The 23,166-nt window shown below is 41.3% G+C and overlaps 1 protein-coding gene across 1 annotated transcript in view; it reads left to right on the top strand.

The window, feature by feature from the left end:
- The window catches only part of LOC126356240 (pre-mRNA-splicing factor ATP-dependent RNA helicase PRP16), a 202,213-nt gene that overhangs the window by 11,648 nt on the left and 167,399 nt on the right, over positions 1-23,166 (top strand). Inside the window, exons 6-7 of the mRNA XM_050007065.1 lie at positions 3,258-3,472; positions 10,370-10,555. Coding sequence (XP_049863022.1) covers positions 3,258-3,472; positions 10,370-10,555 — 401 coding nt within the window. The remainder of the gene's footprint in view (positions 1-3,257; positions 3,473-10,369; positions 10,556-23,166) is intronic.

Below are 23,166 nucleotides of genomic sequence, written 5' to 3'. Positions count from 1 at the left end.
ACCTAAATTAAATCCTCCAGAATATTTGTTTCATCATGGAGGTGGAAAAATATGGCTGTCTTCCGTTCCTCGATTTTTTGGGATGTGCCATTTATAGGAAGCCTATTCACACTGACCCCTCCCCACCCCCATGGACCTTGCCATTGGTGTGGAGGCTTGCGTGCCTCAGCGATGTAGAGAGCCATACCATAGGCGCAACCACAACAAAGGGGTATCTGTTAAGAGGCCAGACAGTTCCTGAAGAGGGGCAGCAGCCTTTTCAGTAGTTTCAGGGGCCACAGTCTGGAACTGATCTTGTAACATCAACCAAAACGGCCTTGCTGTGCCGGTACATCGGCTGAAAGCAAGGGGAAATCATAGCCATAATTTGTCCCGAGGACATGCAGCTGTACTGTATGGTTGAATGATGGTGGTGTCCTCTTGGGTAAAATGTTCTGGAGGTAAAATAGTCCACCATTTGGATCTCTGGGTGGGGACTACTCAGGTGGATGTCATTATCAACAGAAACAAAACTGGAGTTCTACGGATTGGGGCATGGAATGTAAGATCACTTAAACTGGCAGGAAGGTTACAAAACTTAAAGAGGGAAATGTATAGATTACAGTTAGATATAGTGGGAATTAGCGAAGTTCGGTGGCAGGAGGAACAAGACTTCTGGTCTGGTGAATACAGGGTTATACCAAAGAAAGCAGGTGTTGACAGATGTGAAAATTACTGAACAATCAGTTTAATAAGCCACAGCTGCAAAATACTAACACGAATTCTTTACAGATGAATGGAAAAACTAGTAGAAGCCGACCTCGGGAAAGATCAGTTTGGATTTCGTAGAAATACTGGAACACGTGAGCCAATACTGACCTTACGACTTATCTTAGAAGAAAGATTAAGGAAAGCCAAACCTACGTTTCTAGCATTTGTAGACTTAGAGAAAGCTTTTGACAATGTTGACTGGAGTACTATCTTTCAAATTCTAAAGGTGGCAGTGGTAAAATACAGGGAGCGAAAGGCTATTTACAATTTGTACAGAAACCAGATGGCAGTTATGAGTCGAGGGACATGAAAGGGAATCAGTGGTTGGGAAGGGAGTGAGACAGGGTTGTAGTCTCTCCCCAATGTTATTCAATCTGTATATTGAGCAAGCAGTAAAGGAAACAAAAGAAAAATTTGGAGTAGGTATTAAAATCCATGGAGAAGAAATAAAACTTTGAGGTTCGCCGATGACATTGTATTTCTGTCAGAGACAGCAAAGGACTTGGAAGAGCAGTTGAATGGAATGGACAGTGTCTTGAAAGGAGGATATAAGATGGACATCCACAAAAGCAAAACGAGGATAATGGAATGTAGTTGAATTAAGTTGGGTGACTCTGAGAGAATTAGATTAGGAAATGAGACACTTAAAGTAGTAAAGGATTTTTGCTATTTGGGGAGCAAAATAGCTGATGATGGTCGAAGTAGAGAGGATATAAAATGTAGACTGGCAATGGCAAGGAAAGCGTTTCTGAAGAATAAAAATTTATTAACATCGAGTATAGTTTTAAGTGTCTGGAAGTCATTTCTGAAAGTGTTTGTATGGAGTGCAGCCATATATGGAAGTGTAATATGGACGATAAATAGTTTGGACAAGAAGAGAATAGAAGCTTTCGAAATGTGGTGCTACAAAAGAATGCTGAAGATTAGATGGGTAGATCACATAACTAATGAGGAGGTATTGAATAGATTTGGGGAGAAGAGAAGTTTGTGGCACAACTTGACCAGAAGAAGGGATCACCAATTTAGTACTGGAGGGCAGTGTGGAGGGTAAAAATCGTAGAGGGAGACCAAGAGACGAATACACTAAGCAGATTCAGAAGGATGTAGGTTGCAGTAGGTACTGGGAGATGAAGAAGCTTGCACAGGATAGAGTAGCATGGAGAGCTGCATCAAACCAGTCTCAGGACTGAAGACAACTACAACAAATACAAATTCAAATAACGGTAATGCAGGAGTAGGTTTAATAATGAACAAAACATAAGAACACGGATAAGCATAGTGAATGCATCATTGCAGCCAAGATAGACATGAAGCCCATGCCTACCACAGTAGTACAAGTTTAAATGCCAACTAGCTCCGCAGATGATAGAGATTGAAGAAATGTATTATGCAATAAAACAAATTATTCAGGTAGTTAAGGGAGACGAAAATTTAATAATCATGGGGGACTGGAATTCGATTGTAGGAAAGGGAGAGGAGGAAAAGTAGTAGGTGGATATGGACTCGGGTTAAGGAATGAAAGAGATAGCTGTCTGGTAGAATCATTGCTAACACTTCGTTTAAGAATTATGAAAGAAGGTTGTATACGTGGAAGCAGCCTGGAGACACCAGGGTTCAGTAGATTATATGATGGTAAGACAGATATTTAGGAACCAGGTTATTAATTGTAATATATTTCCAAGGACAGATGCACAATTTATTGTTTATGAACTCTAGACAAAAACTGAAGAAACTGCACAAAGGTAGGAATTTAAGGAGATGGTGCTAGTGTTTACTGTGTGTGTGTGTGTGTGTGTGTGTGTGTGTGTGTGTGTGTGGGTGGGTGTGTGTGTGTGTTATCTGTCCATAGTTTCTCTGAGAACCGAGGTTTTAAATTCCCTTGCAGAGCAATTACTTGCTTCAGTTATGTCTTGAAAATGGCAGGGTGTGGTCCTGTCAAAATATTGACAGTTGTTGGTGACGTCACCCGGCTGCATTCTGTTAGGTTATTTGATCGTTAAATGAAGCAGCATACTTTAACCTTATGCAGCATTTTGGCATACTGTTAATTCTAATGAGTGACTGTTGGTTCTCCTTCCACACAATTTCATTAGATGCATTCATCGACATTGTAAGCAGGGAATCAGTGGACATGACTCAACTGTGATATATTCATGCCAAGCAGAGAATGTAATTGGTTGTTTTGTCACCAGATAGAGGGGCATTTAAAGTAGAAAATAACATGTACTGTGCTATTTGAGCTGTGTAACAATAGTGCCGAGGCTATAAGAATCCTATCTGCAAAAGAATATCAGAAGAATAATTCAAAGAGAAATTTAATGTTTGTATCAGAAAGATTCATTCTTGTTTATTATCTGTACAAATGTTGCACTCTTCAACTTGGCTATGGGAAATCTGTAGTTGGTAGTGTGATACTCATTTCCATCCATTTAGCAAAATAAGGGGATTACAATATGCTAGTAAAATACTTAACTACTTTTTATAAATCTGTTTTCCTTTTTTAATAGAAAATGATGTACAGTGGTCCTCGGCAGAGGAACGAGAATTGTGGGAAGAAGAACAGAAAAGATTGGATAGAGAGTGGTACTCGCTAGATGATGGCTATGATGAAGAACACAATCCTTTCTCAAACCTCAGTGAAGATTACACCAAAAAGAAAGAGGAGCAACTTGAACAAAGAAAAAAAAAGCGGTTGTCTGCTCAACAACGGCAGATTAATAAGGTATTTTATGTGTGGCTATTGTCAGTCTATATTGTCTGTACTTGCATATTGTATCTATTTCTTTATTGTTTTTTCCTTCAGGCTGTTCATTCAAGTCATTAATTTGTCCTGCTTAAAAATATTTTGTCCTGCTAGTGTAATTATCATGCTATTAAACTCTAGCTTGTCAAGTGATGAGGCAGCACTGTGGAGGATTTTGTCTGTACTACAATGACTACAATTACCACATTAGTAGGGAGCCATACCTGCTGGAGAAAATTAACATATGGTCCATCTGCTTCATTTGTTGTCTTCTTTATGTGTTTGGGACGGTGCTTGCTATGTCTCTAGCATTCCATAAACCACGCAAAACCCAGGATGATGTTATATGCTGAACTTACTATTAAACATATTACCTGTGCAGTCTGGGTTCAAATTTGATGACTGAGATCCTGAAGCTGAGGGAGTTATTATTGGTACCAGTTCCCTCATTATTGTATTATGTGGCGGCGTTTCATCAACTAGAATTGGGCACAAAAATGGAAGGATGTACATTTTCAAGAACATGGGATGTTATCAGGGTGTATACGACAAGGGACAGCCGGGAGATTTGGGAAAAACCCGGGAATTTTTTCATCCATGCGAAACCAGGAAAAACCCGGGAATTTTTTATAATTCTGGGAATGTTTCGTTGTTTTAGTTTTCATTTAAATTTTTGTGATTTTGTCTCTTAAGAACCAATACTCCAACCAAGGATATTACTGTGTCCCGCGTCTGCAGGATAATACTACAGCAACAAAACATTAACAAGAGGAAGAAAAAACTAAAATAAAACTTAAGCTACAAAGGAAATAAGCCATATACAACAACAAAACATAGTGCTCATACAAGCGGCTGCCGACAGCAAAGTGTTTCAAAGGCTTTAGAAAGGCTACGCAATGATTCATAACGACAAATTGCCCCCGATGAGCGTGACGTGACAGCTGTTGACATTAGATTCATTTGAGCAGTTGCGGGCAGGCTCTTGTGCATGCACAATTGAGTCATGTATGGGTAGTACCTTCTCCCACTTCTGGCTACAGATGTGTGGCTGGGCGCCACTATCCAGTATTGCCCCGGTTCAGAAATATCGTAGATCCTGGGCTGATGCACAGAGCAGTCTGAGTTGTGGTGAGGAGGTAGGTAGTCTCCACGTGACCTGTGTTTACGTTTAATGATTTTGCTGTTTCCTCTTAATTTATTACTCTCACATCAAATGAAAACAAAGCGGATTTCTGTGGCCAGGAGCTTAAAATGAATTAAAATATGTTCACATAATTACGGAAGGTTAAAATATGTTATTATTTTCAGGTTTTATTTCCACCTTTCTGACAGTCAAGCTTTAATCACCTTGCAGAACAGTGAAGTTATTTTTGACGTTTTGCTAAAGAGATGTGGCTTTTATTAATCTTTTGCTCTGAGGCAGTCAATTTATTTGAAACAAAGTGTTTAATTTCACACTGTTGGCTAGTGTCAACTGTTCGCTGCATTTCAAGTGCATGTTTTCCATCTTATAGCTTGCATGGCATTATGCCATAATAAAGAACCAAACATGAGATAATATAGTACTGGTACTCAAGAAAATTTACATCCGAATCTGGACATACAAATGTGCACTTTAAGCCCAATTATGCATTTTAGTGTGGTTCAGGAAATTCCGATGAAGTTGAAATGTCCTCTGATGTCTTGGTTCTTTTGTGACATCAAAGATCTTTCCAAAACATGTTTTCCCCCTCTGCCCTGAGTTTCGTTTTCTAAGGTGCCGGGTAATTCTACATCGACATATAGAACCATAAACATTCAAAAGACTAATATGTTTTACAGTGCCGAGGAAAAGTATACTCTCACATAACATGGGGAAAAATGTATTTTCACCCTGGAGAAAGCGTATTTTCAACCGAGAAATGGGAAAAATCCGGAAATTTTTATTCCTTGTCCATGTATACACCCTGGTTATCTTCACATCATATGTCACAAGAGTAATGGAAAACCACCAGAAACCTTGAAGGAAGCTACTTCTTGAAAAATGTAATCTTCATGCCATACTGGGACTCAAAACCAACCCTTTTGACTTACAGTCAGTGCTCTTACTGACTGAAGCACCTAAACACATCTGACGGTCTCATTGCAAGCATAAGTTCACTGGTGCCTCTGTCCAATACTTTCACAAAAGTTCTGCATATGTTACTTCACCAACACATCTGGAAGGAAAGATTCACCTCAGAATTGCCAAATGAAACTTCACACTATTGCTTCTGTTCACTAATGAAACTTCATAGCAGGTATAGGTAGTGTGGGGATGTAAACCTAGGTGTATGCCTTTCCTACGCAACACTGAGCCATAAAAATACGTTTCACTGTGTCATATAAAGTGTCAGTCTAGAAATGTGTCTCCTACTACTTCCAATTCCATCCAAATACTGTTGCATACATTGCTGTGTCAGTACATTTTAAAGAATGAAGCAAATGCTGGATATTGGTTTAGCCAAAAGGTCAGTACCATTCTCCTAAAAGGACAATAAAGTCTGTGATGCAAGTCCATGACCGTGCTGTTGCCCAAACAAGAGGTTGAGTACAGGCTCTTCTCACTGTGGTATTACGAGTGGGAGGCTAGTGCGTCCATTGCACTACCAGCCTTTTACCCATGGAAAAAAGGAAAACATTGTAACAGACTAGTGTAGTTTCACAGCAATACTTGCTGCCATGTGGAACAGTAAGCAGAATGCACGCTCAAACAAATTAAATTCCCTTTTGTAATCTACAAAAGAGCATGAATTGTTGTGGAGAACTGATGTATCAGATGTTTCAAAAGGTGAACAATTCAATGAAATATGTGCTGTTTCTCAGCAACACTCACTGCCAAGTGGAACACAAAATGTCCAAGTTTCAGGCACCTTCTCTAGGAACTGGTCACTTTAAAAGTATATAAACCATGTGATCCAAAGTATCCGGACACCCCCAAAAACATACGATTTTCATATTAGGTGCATTGTGCTGCCACCTACTGCCATGTACTCCATATCAGCGACCTCAGTAGTCATTAGACATTGTGAGAGAGCAGAATAGGGCGCTCTGTGGAACTCAAGGACATAAAATGTGGTTAGGTGATTGGGTGTCACTTGTGTCGTATGTCTGTATGCGAGATTTCCACACTCCTAAACATCCCTAGGGCTACTGTTTCTGATGTGATAGTGAAGTGGAAACATGAAGGGACACGTACAGCACAAAAGTGTACAGGCCGACATCGTCTGTTGACCGACAGACACCACTGACAGTTGAAGAGGGTCTTTATGTGTAATACACAGACATCTATCCAGACCATGACCCAGGAATTCCAAACTGCATCAGGATCCACTGCAAGTTCTATGACAGTTAGGCAGGAGGTGAGAAAACTTGGATTTCATGGTCAAACGGCTGCTCATAACCCACACATCACGCCGGTAAATGCCAAACGATGCCTCGCTTGGTGTAAGGAGCCTAATCGTGGGAGATTGAACAGTGAAATAACATTGTGTGGAGTGACAAATCAAGGTACACAATGTGGCGATCCGATTTCAGGGTGTGGGTATGGCGAAAGCCCAGTGAACATCATCTGCCAGCGTGTGTAGAGCCACTAGTAAAATTTGGAGGTGATGTTGTTGTGGTGTGGTCGTGTTTTTCATGGAGGGGGCTTGCACCCCTTGTTGTTTAGTGTGGCACTATCACAGCACAGGCCCACATTGATGTTTAAAGCACCTTCTTGCTTTCCACTGTTGAAGAGCACTTTGGGGCTGGCAATTGCTTCTTTCAACATGATCGAGCACCTGTTCATAATGCACTGCCTGTGGCTGAGTGGTTACATGACAATAACATCCCTGTAATGGACTGGCCTGCACAGAGCCCTGACCTGAATCCTATAGAACATCTTTGGGATATTTTGGTACGCCAACGTCTTGCCAGGCCTCACCTATCAACATCAATATCTCTGCTCAGTGCAGCATTCCTTGAAGAATGGGCTGCAATTCCCAAAGAAACCTTCCAGCACCTGATTGAATGTAAGCATGCGAGAGTGGAAGCTGTCATCAAGGCTAAGGGTGGGCCAACACCGTATTGAATTCAAGCATTACCAATGGAGGGCGCCACAAACTTGGAAGTCATTTTCAGCCATGTGTCCGGATACTTTTGATTACATTGTGTATCTTGAAACACATATGTCCAGTGTTAATGGAATTTTAGTAGGTTTTAGGCACATAATATTAGTAGTGTAAATCTCAAGTTACAGAATTTTGCAATCACAGATAAAAAAGTTCTTATCATTTTTTTTTTAAATTAATATTTTATCAGTCCATAATAAACTTATAATAGAAAGCTAGGATCAGTTCTGAAGCTCTCTTTCGTGTTTATCATCAGCTGCAACCGCTGTGACCATACAGTGTGTTACTGATTTTAAGAATAGTGTTATTGACGAGTGTTTCTGCACGCAGCTGGAACTTCGGATCAGTCTACAGTGGCTGTATCCTGCTGTGGTCCTCATCTGAATCAGTCACATGCCAGCCAGGTGAACAATATGTTTGCCACTGTTAGCTAGTCAGGCAGGCAGAAATGTGGGACGATCAATGCAGTAGCCATGAGAGGTTCAATGCGAGTAGCTGTAGTGAATATTAATGTTTACACAATATGAATGACCCTTTCCTTCGTATAAGGAGCAGAATTACTTTCAATTTCATAAAATTTAGCAAAGAATGTAATCTATATCTTGTTAATAGAAGTATATTTTTAAGTATTGTGTATGTTGATGGGTGGAAAATGTAATAATACCCTTGATTGATCAGTTGATTTACCTGACCATAACTTCAAACATTAATTCCAGAAAAACTTACATTTCGTTGTGAAAAATTTTGTGGTCTGAAAGGCATGCTAAAGATGAATGGGAGTGAATAAAGACATTTCTCATGGGCTCCAATTGCTTTTTGGATCCTCCATGTGGTTTGCCGAATGTACCCGGCAGACAGAATGTTGCAGAGAATGTAAATACTTGTCTTTGGTGCTATGAAAGATGCTGCTGTGTACCTACCAGGGATCATTGTTACTGAAGGAAATAATCTGATCGAGCTAGCAGACAATAAAACTTACAAGGCTTGCAGAATTTCTGAAAGTATTATTACTCCTTTGACTGTAATGTCACTGTTGTGGTTGAAAGTTCATGAGTTAACCAGAGAAAGAGTGACTAACAATGAATTTGCAGTCAGTCTCCTCCTCCTTCACTTCCTACCACTTTAAAACAACTTTTCTCTTTGACGGTGTCATTCCTCAGCCCAGCCACTGAGAAGAAATGGTGTGCTTTGATCCATTTCTTGCAAGCCATTGACCTTCGAGGAATGAAAAAAGTGCATTTTATTGACAAGATGGCAGCTGTAAATTACACTCCCATTTTGGCAGACAGTGGGAGAGGCATATGGTACACACTGAATATATGTAGTTTAGGTGTTCTATGTTGTTGGGGCATCAGTTTTTAGTGCAGTGATCAGTCAACAACATACATCTGGCCTAGTATTTTAGTTGCCAAACTTAGAAACTTATGAAGCAGTATGCTCTGAGAGTGAGATGAGTTTTTTTCTAGTTTTTAAGAAATATTCTTTTAAAGCGTGAATTCTTACGACAAGAATGTAACATGTGCAATGTGAGTGACTGTTATGATGATTCGTCCTGTTTCTAATGTTTGTTGTATAGTTTACAGACAAGATTATTTTCATTGTCTTGAACTATAATCTCCCTCCCTCCCTCCCTCCGTCTTTCCCCCTCTTCCTCCTCTTCCGTCTCTCCCCCCTCCCTTTCTCTCTCCCCCTGTCCCCTGCTGTGTGTGTGTGTGTGTGTGTGTGTGTGTGTGTGTGTGTGTGTGTGTGTGTGTGTGTGTGTCTGTGTGTGTGTATGTATGTATGTGTTTTGTGCCACAGAAGATTCCATCATTTCATTGTGTATTTATGGTATATTTAAAATATTTACTCATTTTAATCACATTTATCTCTAGGTATCATTTTCTACAGACACTTGAGACCTTGTGGTTATTACTGAAATATATGGTTATATTACCATCAAATTTTCTGTTCATTCCAGCACATAAGAATTTACGGAACCTATATTTCCTTTCATTCTAATTCTGATTGAGAAAATTCATATAATTGTTATTCACCATTATTTGCACTGTAGACTTGATTTGATTTGTACACTGTTAAAAGAGATATAATAATAATGTTAATTTTTTAATTTTCTCATTGACAGCATATTTCCTAATTTTGTGCACCAATATATTCAAGCAAGGGGTGCAGTTATTAAAACACTATACTAACATTTTAGAGTACCAGAATTCAAATCCCTGTCTGACCATTCAGATGTAGGCTTGGGGTGGTTTAGGTAAATCACTTTAGTACAATGCTAGCTGGCTTCTTCTGATAAAAGATATGACCAGTTTCCTTCCTCATAGTTCTCCTGTCTTAGGCCCTGCTCTATCAGCCTCATCATTGGTGAGATGTTAAGCACTATTTTTGCCCCCAATCATTTTCTTCCGTTACTAAATATTATTTTTTATTTTATTTGTGTGCACCTTAACAGTCCTCTTATTTATTTTCTTTTGTATGTTTTACCCATAGTATTTTTTCCCAAGAGGTTTCCTGTAGCCTCCCATGCCCAATATGGAATAATATTTTAACAGAAAGTAATTGAAAAATTAAAAAGTAACACTCCATTATTTGGAAAAAAACATATTGTGGTACTTTATTCGATGTTGTAGCTTTCATTTGCTTGTACCTCAAACTACTTTTCCTGGAATTTTTGTCATTTCTTGTGAATTTATGTGGTCCTTCGTAGATCTGTATTTTCAACTACTGTTTCTTACATTTACAGGACAATGAACTCTGGGAAAGAAATCGAATGCTAACAAGTGGTGTTGTACAGTCTGTGGATGTGGACGAAGATTTTGATGAAGAAAACATAGACCGAGTTCATTTACTGGTGCACAACATTGTACCTCCATTCCTTGATGGCCGTATTGTTTTTACAAAACAACCAGAGCCAGTAGTTCCAGTGAAGGTAAGTAAATAGAACACAGTACTGTAATAACTGGTGTGTATGGGTGTTGAATAAAGAGGGTAACTTTTTGTAGTGTCATTTATTAATAGTAAATTGAATGATATTTAAAAAATGGCTTCAGCTACTCCCTATTATTATGAAAAATTAAAATATTATGTGGAAGATAATATTGTCAAGAATAACAGCCCAGAAAACCAAGCAGTATACATACATACATACATACATACATACATACATGTAAATAAAATAGAAACAAGCTTCCACATGGGAAAAATATATTAAAAACAAAGATTCCAAGACTTACCAAGCGGGAAAGTGCCGGCAGACAGGCACATGAACAAAACACACAAACACACACACAGAGTTACTAGCTTTCGCAACCGATGGTTGCTTCTTCAGGAAGGAGAGGGAAAGACGAAATCATGTGGGTTTTAAGGGAGAGGGTAAGGAGTCATTCCAATCCCGAGAGCGGAAAGACTTCCCTTAGGGAAAAAAGGACAGGTGTACACTCGCGCGCACACACACACACACACACACACACACACACACACACACATATCCATTCGCACATACACAGACACAAGCAGACATATTTAAAGGCAAAGAGTAAGGGCAGAGATGTCAGTCGAGGCGGAAGTGTAGAGGCAAAGAAGTTGTTGAAAGACAGGTGAGGTATGAGCGGCGGCAACTTGAAATTAGCGGAGGTTGAGGCCTGGCGGAAATCGAGAAGAGAGGATATACTGAAGGGCGAGTTCCCATCTCCGGAGTTCGGATAGGTTGGTGTTGGTGGGAAGTATCCAGATAACTCGGACGGTGTAACACTGTGCCAAGATGTGCTGGCCGTGCATCAAGGCATGTTTAGCCACAGGGTGATCCTCATTACCAACAAACACTGTCTGCCTGTGTCCATTCATGCGAATGGACAGTTTGTTGCTGGTCATTCCCACATAGAAAGTGTCACAGTGCAGGCAGGTCAGTTGGTAAATCACGTGGGTGCTTTCACACGTGGCTCTCCCTTTGATCGTGTACACCTTCCGGGTTACAGGACTGGAGTAGGTGGTGGTGGGAGGGTGCATAGGACAGGTTTTACACCGGGGGCGGTTGCAAGGGTAGGAGCCAGAGGGTAGGAAAGGTGGTTTGGGGATTTCATAGGGATGAACCAAGAGGTTTTGAAGGTTAGGTGGACGGCGGAAAGACACTCTTGGTGGAGTGGGAAGGATTTCATGAAGGATGGATCTCATTTCGGGGCACGATTTTAGGAAGTCGTATCCCTGCTGGAGAGCCACATTCAAGGTCTGATCCAGTCCTGGGAAGTATTCTGTCACAAGTGGGGCACTTTTGAGGTTCTTCTGTGAGAGGTTCTGGGTTTGAGGGGATGAGGAAGTGGCTCTGGTTATCTGCTTCTGTACCAGGTTGGGAGGGTAGTTGCGGGATGCGAAAGCTGTTTTCAGGTTGTTGGTGTAATGGTCGAGGGATTCAGGACTGGAGCAGATTCGTTTGCCACGAAGGCCTAGGCTGTAGGGAAGGGACCGTTTGATATGGAATGGGTGGCAGCTGTCATAATGGAGGTACTGTTGCTTGTTGGTGGGTTTGATGTGGACGGATGTGTGCAGCTGGCCATTGGACAGATGGAGGTCAACGTCTAGGAAAGTGGTATGGGATTTGGAGTAGGACCAGGTGAATCTGATGGAACCAAAGGAGTTGAGGTTGGTGAGGAAATTCTGGAGTTGGTCTTCACTGTGAGTCCAGATCATGAAGATGTCATCAATAAATCTGTACCAAACTTTGGGTTGGCAGGCTTGGGTAACCAAGAAGGCTTCCTCTAAGCGACCCATAAATAGGTTGGCATACGAGGGGGCCATCCTGGTACCCATGGCTGTTCCCTTTAATTGTTGGTATGTCTGGCCTTCAAAAGTGAAGAAGTTGTGGGTCAGGATGAAGCTGGCTAAGGTGACGAGGAAAGAGGTTTTAGGTAGGGTGGCAGGTGATCGGCGTGAAAGGAAGTGCTCCATTGCAGCGAGGCCCTGGACGTGCGGGATATTCGTGTATAGGGAAGTGGCATCAATGGTTACAAGGATGATTTCCGGGGGTAACAGACTGGGTACGGATTCCAGGCGTTCGAGAAAGTGGTTGGTGTCTTTGATGAAGGTGTTGATCTACGTAGGCAGAGATACGTTCTGTGGGGGCTTGGTAACCAGCTACAATGGGGCGTCCAGGATGTTTGTGTTTGTGAATTTTAGGAAGTAGGTAGAAGGTAGGAGTGCGAGGTGTCGTTGGGGTGAGGAGTTTGATGGAGTCAGGTGAAAGGTTTTGTAGGGGGCCTAAGGTTCTGAGGATTCCTTGAAGCTCCGCCTGGACATCAGGAATGTGGCTCTCCAGCAGGGATACGACTTCCTAAAATCGTGCCCCGAAATGAGATCCATCCTTCATGAAATCCTTCCCACTCCACCAAGAGTGTCTTTCCGCCGTCCACCTAACCTTCGAAACCTCTTGGTTCATCCCTATGAAATCCCCAAACCACCTTCCCTACCCTCTGGCTCCTACCCTTGCAACCGCCCCCGGTGTAAAACCTGTCCTATGCACCCTCCCACCACCACCTACTCCAGTTCTGTAACCCGGAAGGTGTACACGATCAAAGGGAGAGCCACGTGTGAAAGCACCCACGTGATTTACCAACTGACCTGCCTGCACTGTGACGCTTTCTATGTGGGAATGACCAGCAACAAATTGTCCATTCGCATGAATGGACACAGGCAGACAGTGTTTGTTGGTAATGAGGATCACCCTGTGGCTAAACATGCCTTGATGCACGGCCAGCACATCTTGGCACAGTGTTACACCGTCCGAGTTATCTGGATACTTCCCACCAACATCAACCTATCCGAACTCCGGAGATGGGAACTCGCCCTTCAGTATATCCTCTCTTCTCGATTTCCGCCAGGCCTCAACCTCCGCTAATTTCAAGTTGCCGCCGCTCATACCTCACCTGTCTTTCAACAACTTCTTTGCCTCTACACTTCCACCTCGACTGACATCTCTGCCCTTACTCTTTGCCTTTAAATATGTCTGCTTGTGTCTGTGTATGTGCGGATGGATATGTGTCTGTGTGTGTGTTTGTGTGTTTTGTTCATGTGCCTGTCTGCCGGCACTTTCCCGCTTGGTAAGTCTTGGAATCTTTGTTTTCAATATACATACATACATGCATACACATGTAGATTTCTTGAAAAAATCTGACATGATTTCCAAATTTATTCAGACACCATTAATTTTGGAGCCAGATTTTTTGAAATTATTAAACTATTACAGATCGTGCATGAAGTGCAGATATAAGTTTCCTTTAATTAAACTATGAAACCTTTGTGATTGTTCCCTGCCCTATCAAATATCTTGCCAACAAATATTTTTGTCTATTTAAAGGTTGGCATGACTTGTCATGGTTCTTTCCTGTCACAATATAAATTGACAATTCATCAGTGCAACTGTTTTGTCCTGGACTGGTTGATCCCTCCACAAATACAATAAGGAATCAAAATGTTGTGACCAACTGATTAGTAGCATGTTGGTCTAATATTGGAATGCTGTACAGAAACAGTCCTGTGTGGCTAGGCTTCAACAAGTCCTTGGCAGGTTTCCAGAGGTATGTGGCACTAGATGTCTATTCACAGGGCACACTTTTCATAAATTAGAGGTCAGTGGGCTGTGGGTGCAGAGCTGGCACTAGGTAGCACCCCATGTGTGTTCAGTCAGCCAGATTGAGAGGCTAGGCCAATAACATGAGTACACTGTAGACGGTCCTCAAACCACCATAGCCCAATTATTGCTTTTTGACAAAGACTTGAAGGTATGCAGGTGGTCTGTAGTAGTGTTCCCATAGCCTGAATGCGTCATTGTCTGTTATAGTACTACCGCAGGTCACACAAAGCCCAGGTAAATGTCCCTTGTACACCAACCAGACTCCATCTGTGGCAAAGTGCATGTCTTAGGGAGCCATTCGCCTGTGTATCAAGACATAATCATCGACCTGACGCGACGAGAAATGTGATTTATTGGATCCAGTGACGTGTTTCCATTGATCAGGCTCTGAGCTCAGGTATGAGCTCCATTGCATTCGTAACTCGTTGGATCAACATGGTAACACTTACTGCTGCAGAGTCCCATGTTCAAAAACATGTGCCGAATGGTGTTCTCCAATACAGTTGTGGCTGCACCAGTATTGTACTATGTCATCACATTTCCCACAGATTGGGCAAGCTACTAACACCTGTGATCTGTGGCGAGGAATTGATGCCCAACACTTTGTTGCCTACTCGTTGCTTGATGTCCTTTAACCACATTCCATACATTCTCATGACAGTAGCACACAAACAACCACTCAGCTTCACTGTTTGTGAGATGCTCATTCCCTGGTGCCAGGCCAAAACAATGTGCCCTGTGTCAAAATCACTTATGTTAGTGGATTTCCCCATTTGCAGCTGTATCATCACTAGAATGATTCCACGTTATGTGCCATCCAGTCTCGTGACAAGCATCAGTCATAATGTTTGAGCATATCAGTATATCTTTCGTAGTGCTCCTGATTTACACAGTTGGTTGTAAGTACTAATTTATTAAGTAAAACATATATTTAAGAAAACCTTGCAATTGCAAATAACAATGAAAAGTAGGATACACAGTAGCTGATAAAAGTTATCTATATAGGCAGCCTGACAGACCGTGGTTAAAGCATAACCAAAAGAGTGTCCAGGGAGAATAAAACAGTTCAGGACTGTAAACTGTAGATCATTTAAACAAAAAAGAGTGCCCAGTGATTGGAAGAAGGCATAGGTCACACGCATCTACAAGAAGGGTAGCAGAAATGATCCACAAAACCATGTTTTTTAGGTTTCACATTTGTTGGCTTTGTCAACTGAAAACCAGACTATTGCATTACAACCTAACCACATCCTCATAATTCATGACATGCTCAGGAAAAAAAAAGTAAAATATTTGTGAAGGATAAACTGCTACTCACCTCAAAGATGACACCTTGAGTTGCAGACAGGTTCAACGAAGAGGCTGTTGTACATTGAGCTTTCAGCTAAAGCCTCCTTCAGAAAGGAAACATACTGGAAACACACCCCACACACATGTGACCACTATCTTCATCAGCTCCAGCCAGAATGCAACTGCGTTGAACAGAAGCAGCAATCTGTAGTAGCAGAGAGATAGCAGAGTATGGATGTGGGAAGAGACGTGAGTGCTGCCATGCAGGGACTAGGTGGGCCGGACAAGGGTGCCAGGCTGTGGGGCAAGGACAGGCCTTTTGAATACGGGTAACCCCACACACTACAGTGTGGCGCATGGAGCTTTCTCAGCGATTGACCTTTCCATTTGCAGACATTGTGTTCTCCCAACCACCCATTGGAGAGTTCACGATCACCTGTGTCCCTCCCTCAGCATCATTCCTGTGGATGCCTACCCAGACAATAGCGTTGACTGGGGTGCTTTAGCCTCTGCTCTCACCCTTGACTCCCCAGCACACGGAGACGTCAATGAGGCAGTCCAGAATACAACAAAAGCCATTTTTTCAGTAGCTGATTTGGCTATCCCCTCCTCGGGCCCTCCCTGATGAAAGACATTACCTGGGTGGTCATCATCAATCGCAGAGGCCATTAGAGATTGTAGGTGGGCTCTCCAGCGCCGTAAGTGGCACCCATCAATGAAGTACCTCACTGTGTTTAAATGGCTCCAGACATGGGTCCGCCACATAGTAAAATGACAGAAAGAAGAATGTTGATAATGGTATGTTTCAACCGTCAGGCCATGTACCTCCCATTCACAGGCTTGGACAAAGATGGTTCTATCTACACTGACTCAGACATCATCGCCGAATATTTTGCTCTGCTTTATGCTCGAGCCTCTGTGTCTGTGAATTATCAACTTGCCTTTCGTGTCCTAAAATAGTGTGGGGAGCAAAAGTAACTGTCTGTAACTATACACCACCTGACCATTCAGCAAGTGGGAATTTCTCAGTGTCCTAGTCCTCTGTCCTGATTCAGCCCAGGGCCAGATCATATCAACAACCAAATGATCAAGCAGAAGTCAGTGGATTGTCAATTTCATATCCTTTCCATCTTTAACAGCATCTGGAGCGAGGACCAGTTCCCATTGCAATGGCAAGGAAGCATCATCATCCCAGTACTGAAAGCAAGGAAGCACTCTCTAGGGATGGACAGTTATCACCCAGCTAGCCTCACCATTGTTCTCGGTGCATTGCTCGAATGGATGGTAAACCACCTGTTGTGTTGGCTCCTTGAGTCTCGGGGTCTTCCGGCTCTGTCTCAGGGTGATAGTTTCACCAAGGCCATTCCACTACTGATAACCTGGTTTACCTTAAGTCTGCCATCCAAACAACTTTTGCTCCATGTCAACACCTTGTAGCCATCTTCTTCAACATGCAAAAGGTTTATGACACCACATGGCGACACCACATCCTTGCTATCTTGCACAAATTGAGTCTCTGGGATCTGCTCTCAATTTTTATCCAGAACTTCCTGTTGTACCTTACTTTCTGGGTTCTAGTTGGTGCTAAGTACCCCCCATATCCAAGAGAAGGGGTCCTACAGGGCTCATACTGAGTGTGTCTCTCTTACTGGTAGCAAATCAATTGGCTAGTAGCAGCTGTGGGGTCCTCGTATCACCCCTCCTTGTATACCGATGACTTCTGGGTGAAACTGAACTTCGACTACAAAGTGCCTTATGAGAGGTGCAGGCAGGGCCTCTCACCCATGGCTTTCTGTTTCCAGCTGCCAAGACTCATGCCATGCACTTCCAGTGATGTCCTACCATTCACCCACAACCAGAGCTTTACCTCGACAACCAACTACTCAATACGGCAGAGACGTACCGCTTTTTAGGACTGGTTTTCGATTCTTGGTTGATGTGGATTTCCAGTCTTCTCAAGCTTAAGCGAAAGTGCTGGCTGCACCTTAGTATATTTTGCTGCCTGAGTAACACAAACTGGGGTGCAGATTGTACTACCCTTCTCTTGCTTTACAAATCCCTGATACAATCCCACCTTGATTGTGGGAGTCTGGCATACGGTTCAGTGTTGCCCTCAGTATTATGGATGCTGGATCCAATAAACCACTGCAGGGTTGAACTTGCGACAGGAGCCTTTTGATCTAGCCCTGTGAACACCTTACTCATGGAGGCTGCAGTCCCTCCTCATTGATCACGTGCCAACAGCAGCTTGTCAACTATGCTACCCATGTTCACATCTCTCCTAAGCATCTGAGCTGAGTTGTCTTTCCAAACATGGGAATCAATCTCACAATAATGGCCCAGATCAGAGCTTACAACGCAATTCATATTTGGTCTTCCTCTCTTAACTGCAGTTGTTTTCTCTTCCACCTCTTCTCCAGATCCACTCACGTACACCTCCATGGTGCATCCCTCAGCCACAGCTTTGTCTTGATCTATCACAAGATCCAAAATAATAGGTTCCTCTTGAAGCCCTCCACTACCAATTCTTCTCCATCTGTGATGCATCCCTGCGTTCAGAAGTAATCTATACTGGCTGCTGGTCATGTAGGCTTTGCTTATACTCATGTGGGACACACTGTACTGTGCTCCTTGTTTTATGGCAGTAGTGTTTTCACTACAAAGATGGTAGCCATCTCTTGTGCTCCTGAATATATCCGTTCCTGCACTGGTGGGTTCTTTCTCATCTACAGTGACTCCCTGAGCAGTTTGTAAATTCTCTACCAGTGTTAACCTCGCCATTCCTTGTTCATTGCTATCCAGTATGCCCTTGAACAATGGGGAAGCTCAGTGGCTGTTATCTCGACCCTGGGCTACATCAAGATCCCAGGAAATGAACTTGCTGATAGCCTGGCAAAACTGGCTACCTGTAAACCAATTCTTGAGATCAGTATTCCAGAAACAGACCTCCGATCTTTATCACACCATCAAGTTTTAGGAATCTGAATACAGAATGGCTCACTCTGACTTCACCAAATAAACTGCAGATGATAAAGGAGACAATGAATCTATGAAGGTCCTCCACACAGGCCTCTCACAAGGATTCTACCATCCTTTGCTGGCTCTGCATCGGCCATACATGGCTGATTCATGGTCATCTCTTCTGTCACAAGGACCCACTCCACTATCATTGTGGTCACCGTTTGATGGTAGTCCATGTTTTGCTGGAATATCTCAACGTGTGGCAGACTCTTCAGAGCTCCCTGACTTGTTACCCTGGTGTCAGGAGACAATGCCTGAGCAGCTGAGTTCATTTAACATTTTATTATTGAATGGGGCTTTTACTACTCTAATTAATGAAGGGTCACTTAATCTTATCAGCCCATTAAGGGGTTGGCAAAACACTCTGTTGCCTCTCTGCCCAGACTGGGGTGCAGCTGTCTGGGCTTGGTGGTCCAGTCCAGTCCTCACCCTACGTGCTCTTTTACTCTTCTTCCACCCCCCTTCTCCCATCCCCTCTTGCGTTGTCTGTTAGACTTGGTCATCTCTTGTCTGTCAGTGATTCTCTTGCCCTGTCTATATTGCTAGTCTTTCCTAGGCAGCTGATGAGTGATGTACCTCTGGTAAGTGGCGAGGGTGGGGGGATGTATGTCCCCTGATTGCACTCTGCTTTCAGGGGCTTCCGGCTGCTCACTAGATGGGGCACATAGCCTGTCTTTCTTCCTCTGTCTCCTTTTCTTCTTTTTGTCCCCTATCTCGCCTTCGTTGACCTTTCATAGACCTTGGGGTTTTCTTCTCCTGGGTTTTGTGCAGTAGGCTATCTCTGATCTACAGTCTTGTAGACCTGTCTGTTCGAGGGAAATAGGACTGATTACCTAGTAGTTTGGTCCGTTTAATCATCCAACCAACCAATCATAATATTGTTGATATTCCAACCTGGACTTTCCATTGTTTGGAGTTAATCATCTCATTTCTTTAGCATCTAACCTATTCAGTGTATGTTCTTATAAACTACATTTTGTGTTTTGCTATTGGGTGCAAAGACAAATGAGTTTTATGGTAGTCCAATGTGCGAACATGATAAATATAGTTGTCTGTTCCAGAAACCTGACTCTTACATTCAGTCAGCAGCACTGGATGTTTACCCTTGTGCTTTATTGATAGTCCTACTTTACACTAATCTTGCCAGGAGTTACAGCTTTTTAAGTTGAGTGGTAAGTTGGTTGAAACGAATGTACTTCATGGTATTGCCATTATCTTTTCTAATTAATACTTCTGCTGTTCCTCTGTTTTTTAGCATTTTTTTATTTTTTATTTTTTTTATTTTATTTTATTTTTTTTTTTATTTTTATTTTTTTTATTATTGTACTGGATACAGAGGAACATTGAGTGAGTGTAGGAATTCTGTTGGGATGCCTACACTTTAGCCGTCATTCATCATTGTACCGGTGGTTTTAAATATTTTTTCATCCCCTGCTACCCTCTGTTTGCAGATTTGTTTGTTGAACTACTGTCATTTTTTGTTGCAAAAATTGTTCACTCACACATCCAGCACTTTTTCTGAGGGTTATTCTTCTGCCATTAATATGCCGACTGCTCATCAGTAAAGTCCATGCAGAACACTGTGGCCAGTAGATGGAGAGACAGCAGGGCACGCTTGGGGATAGCGATAGTGGTGGGGGTTACAGGTGATGCAGCGTAAATGCAGAACACTGAGGGGAAGCGCCATTCTAAACAGAAGCTTACATCACATCTTTTGTAAATATTAAGTGGACTCACTCCATACCCACATTTCAATGGTGACCATTCAAAAAGATCTGTTATCTCTGCTTTGGTTAGCTTTGAAACAGAATTCTGCTGAAAATGCAGTGATTTATTTTTGCCTGACTTGTTAACCATTTTGAATAAAACCTACAAATTTCTGATGTTATTGTGTAAAAATTTGCTTGTTTTTGCCAAAATACAGTGGAGTTTGCACAGCCTTATCTCACTAACATATTGTGCAGACACAATTGTGAGGGAATTCTGAATTATTTGTGAAGTTTATTAAATTAGGAACTGGGGAGAAAGAAGGCCAGTAGCTTATGAAAAAGCACATACTTAGTACTAAAAAACATGTAATGTCTCCAATTATGTTGTTCCAAAACCAATAACAGTTCTCATTTCCCCAGCTATTGATGGCCCTTAAAAATTATATTATTTCATCAAAAAAGTCTGTAGTTAGTGGAATAACATAGTAGATAACGAGAATGCTATGTGAGGTGATTTTTCTCAAGATTGGTGACAGACACCTCTGCCCAAGCCAAAAAAAAAAAAAAAAAAAAAAATTCCTATATGTTAGCTTAATTTTGTATGCACCAGCATATTATGTAATATGCCACAAATGCAAAATCATAGTGACCTCTGTTTTTCACTTCAAACTTTTCCCAATTTCATGCAGTGCCTTACTTACATGTAAATATCACAATAACTGTGACTGTTAATGAAATTACGGGCACATCATGATGAACATGATGTATGAAGCTGTAAGTAAAGCAGAAATGAAATTTTTTTACCAAATAGTTTCTGTAAAATCATTTGAGAAAGATTGCAGAGCGTGTGCCGTGATTTCGCCATTGTTGACTGGCTGAAAGCTGGTAAACACTTGTCGGCCTCACTTTCCGAACAAATGAATTAATTAGATGGTCACTGCGCATCAGACACCATATCCTGCACAGACTCCACCCTCTTCTATGCTCTTCTCAGCGTGACTTATTGCTGCTTTTGTATTTGAATTTAATTTTGCAGCAATAGGTCACAAAGTAAGCAAGCTTCTTGAGAAAGAAATGAATAAAGATAAGTTTAGATCTAAATATACAATAAATGATGCAAAAACTCTAAAATTAATAAATAACAAACTGAAAAACAACCAATTCATATTTGTAAAGTCAGATAAAAGCAATACATTTGTTGTGACGAAAGAAAAAAAAATACATATACAATACCAATGAATTTTTTGCTGCTAATAAGATTCAGTACATTGAAAAAGACCCAATTAAACAATTTCAAATTAAATTAAGGAACAGTTAAAGAACACATATTTCCTATTTACAGAAACTGAAAAGAAATACCATATATACATGAATCCAAAAGCACCACACTTAAGAGCACAGCCAAAAATACACAAAGATGGAAATCCAATATGTCACGTGGTCAACTCTATAAATAGCCCAGCATACAAACTGTCACAAAACTGAATAACATACTGATGAAAAATTATACATATGAAACAACGTATTCCATAAAAAATAGCATGATACTAGCTAAAGAACTAAGAATCAGAAAGCTCCCCCAAGATGTGCAGTTTATATCACTTGACGTCACCTACCTTTACATCATACATACCCGTACAACAAGCTCTAAAGGTAATGCAAAAGAACCTTATGCAACATGAGAAACTTTCATACACAGAGATTGTCGAATTTATGGAACTCCTTCAGCTAACCCTATGTTACAACTACTTTACCTTTAGTAACAACATTTATAAACAACCAGATGGCCTAGCAATGGGATCATGTATATCTGGTACCTTAGCTGTCATATGCATAAATCATTTAGAACAAAAATTATTTGACAGCCAAGAACATTGCATAAAGGAAATAGAATTTTTTAGGAGATATGTAGATGAGACACTACTGCTAGTGAAAGGGGATACCAAAGACATCGCAGACATTCTAAATTATTTCAGTAATCTACATGAGAAAATCTAATTTACAGTGGAACATGAGCAAAATAAAAGCATCAACTTTCTGGATCTAAATATTACAAGGCATAACAACACATGCACATTCAAAAATTTATAGGAAAAACCCAATGACTGACACCACAATCCCTGCAACCTCATGTCACCCAAATATCCATAAACAGGCAGCATATGGGTCAATGCTGCATAGGACAACAAAAATACCATTGAACCAAGAAAATATGCAACAAGAAATAAACACAGTGAAAGAGATTTCAGTTGTGATTGGTTACAATGTTCCCATGGTTGACACAATCCTAGACAAAGTGAAGAAAGGCCCAGGTGCAAACTGCACCCCAGAAGTTCAATGTGTAACAGTCTTCTTGTTGTGCCTGTCTGCAACTCTGTGTGAAAAACAAATATATATCTTGCATTCCATACATAGGCAATGTATCACAGAATATTGCAAATATTTTAAAAAATCACAAAGTAAAAATTGGGTTTTCTACATCTAATAAACTACAACAAAAACTAATACATAATATAAAGTGTAATCAGGCTCCATATTCAGACTCTGGAATATACAAGGTAACATGCCAGGAATGCTCCATGTTCTACCTAGGATAAACAGGCCGAAATTTCAACAACAGGTACACAGAGCACATTAAAACCTACACACACAACAAACACACTACGTCAGCAATAGCGACACAGAAACATAATACAGGACACCCATTTGGAAAAATAAAGCAAAAGGTCAGAGTACTCCACCGACTAAATAATGGACATAAAATGGATTTACTAGAAGAACTGGAGATATATTCACATTATAGAAAATATGAAGATACAATATTAAACGAAAAACTTGAAAGTGAATCAGTGCATTTCTTCAAATGTTTCGATAGTATACTTAAATAAAAACATTAAA

The sequence above is a fragment of the Schistocerca gregaria genome, chromosome 3, assembly GCF_023897955.1.
Source record: "Schistocerca gregaria isolate iqSchGreg1 chromosome 3, iqSchGreg1.2, whole genome shotgun sequence".
In the NCBI taxonomy this organism is placed as follows: domain Eukaryota; kingdom Metazoa; phylum Arthropoda; class Insecta; order Orthoptera; family Acrididae; genus Schistocerca; species Schistocerca gregaria.
This window is presented reverse-complemented; position numbering and strand designations above follow the sequence as displayed.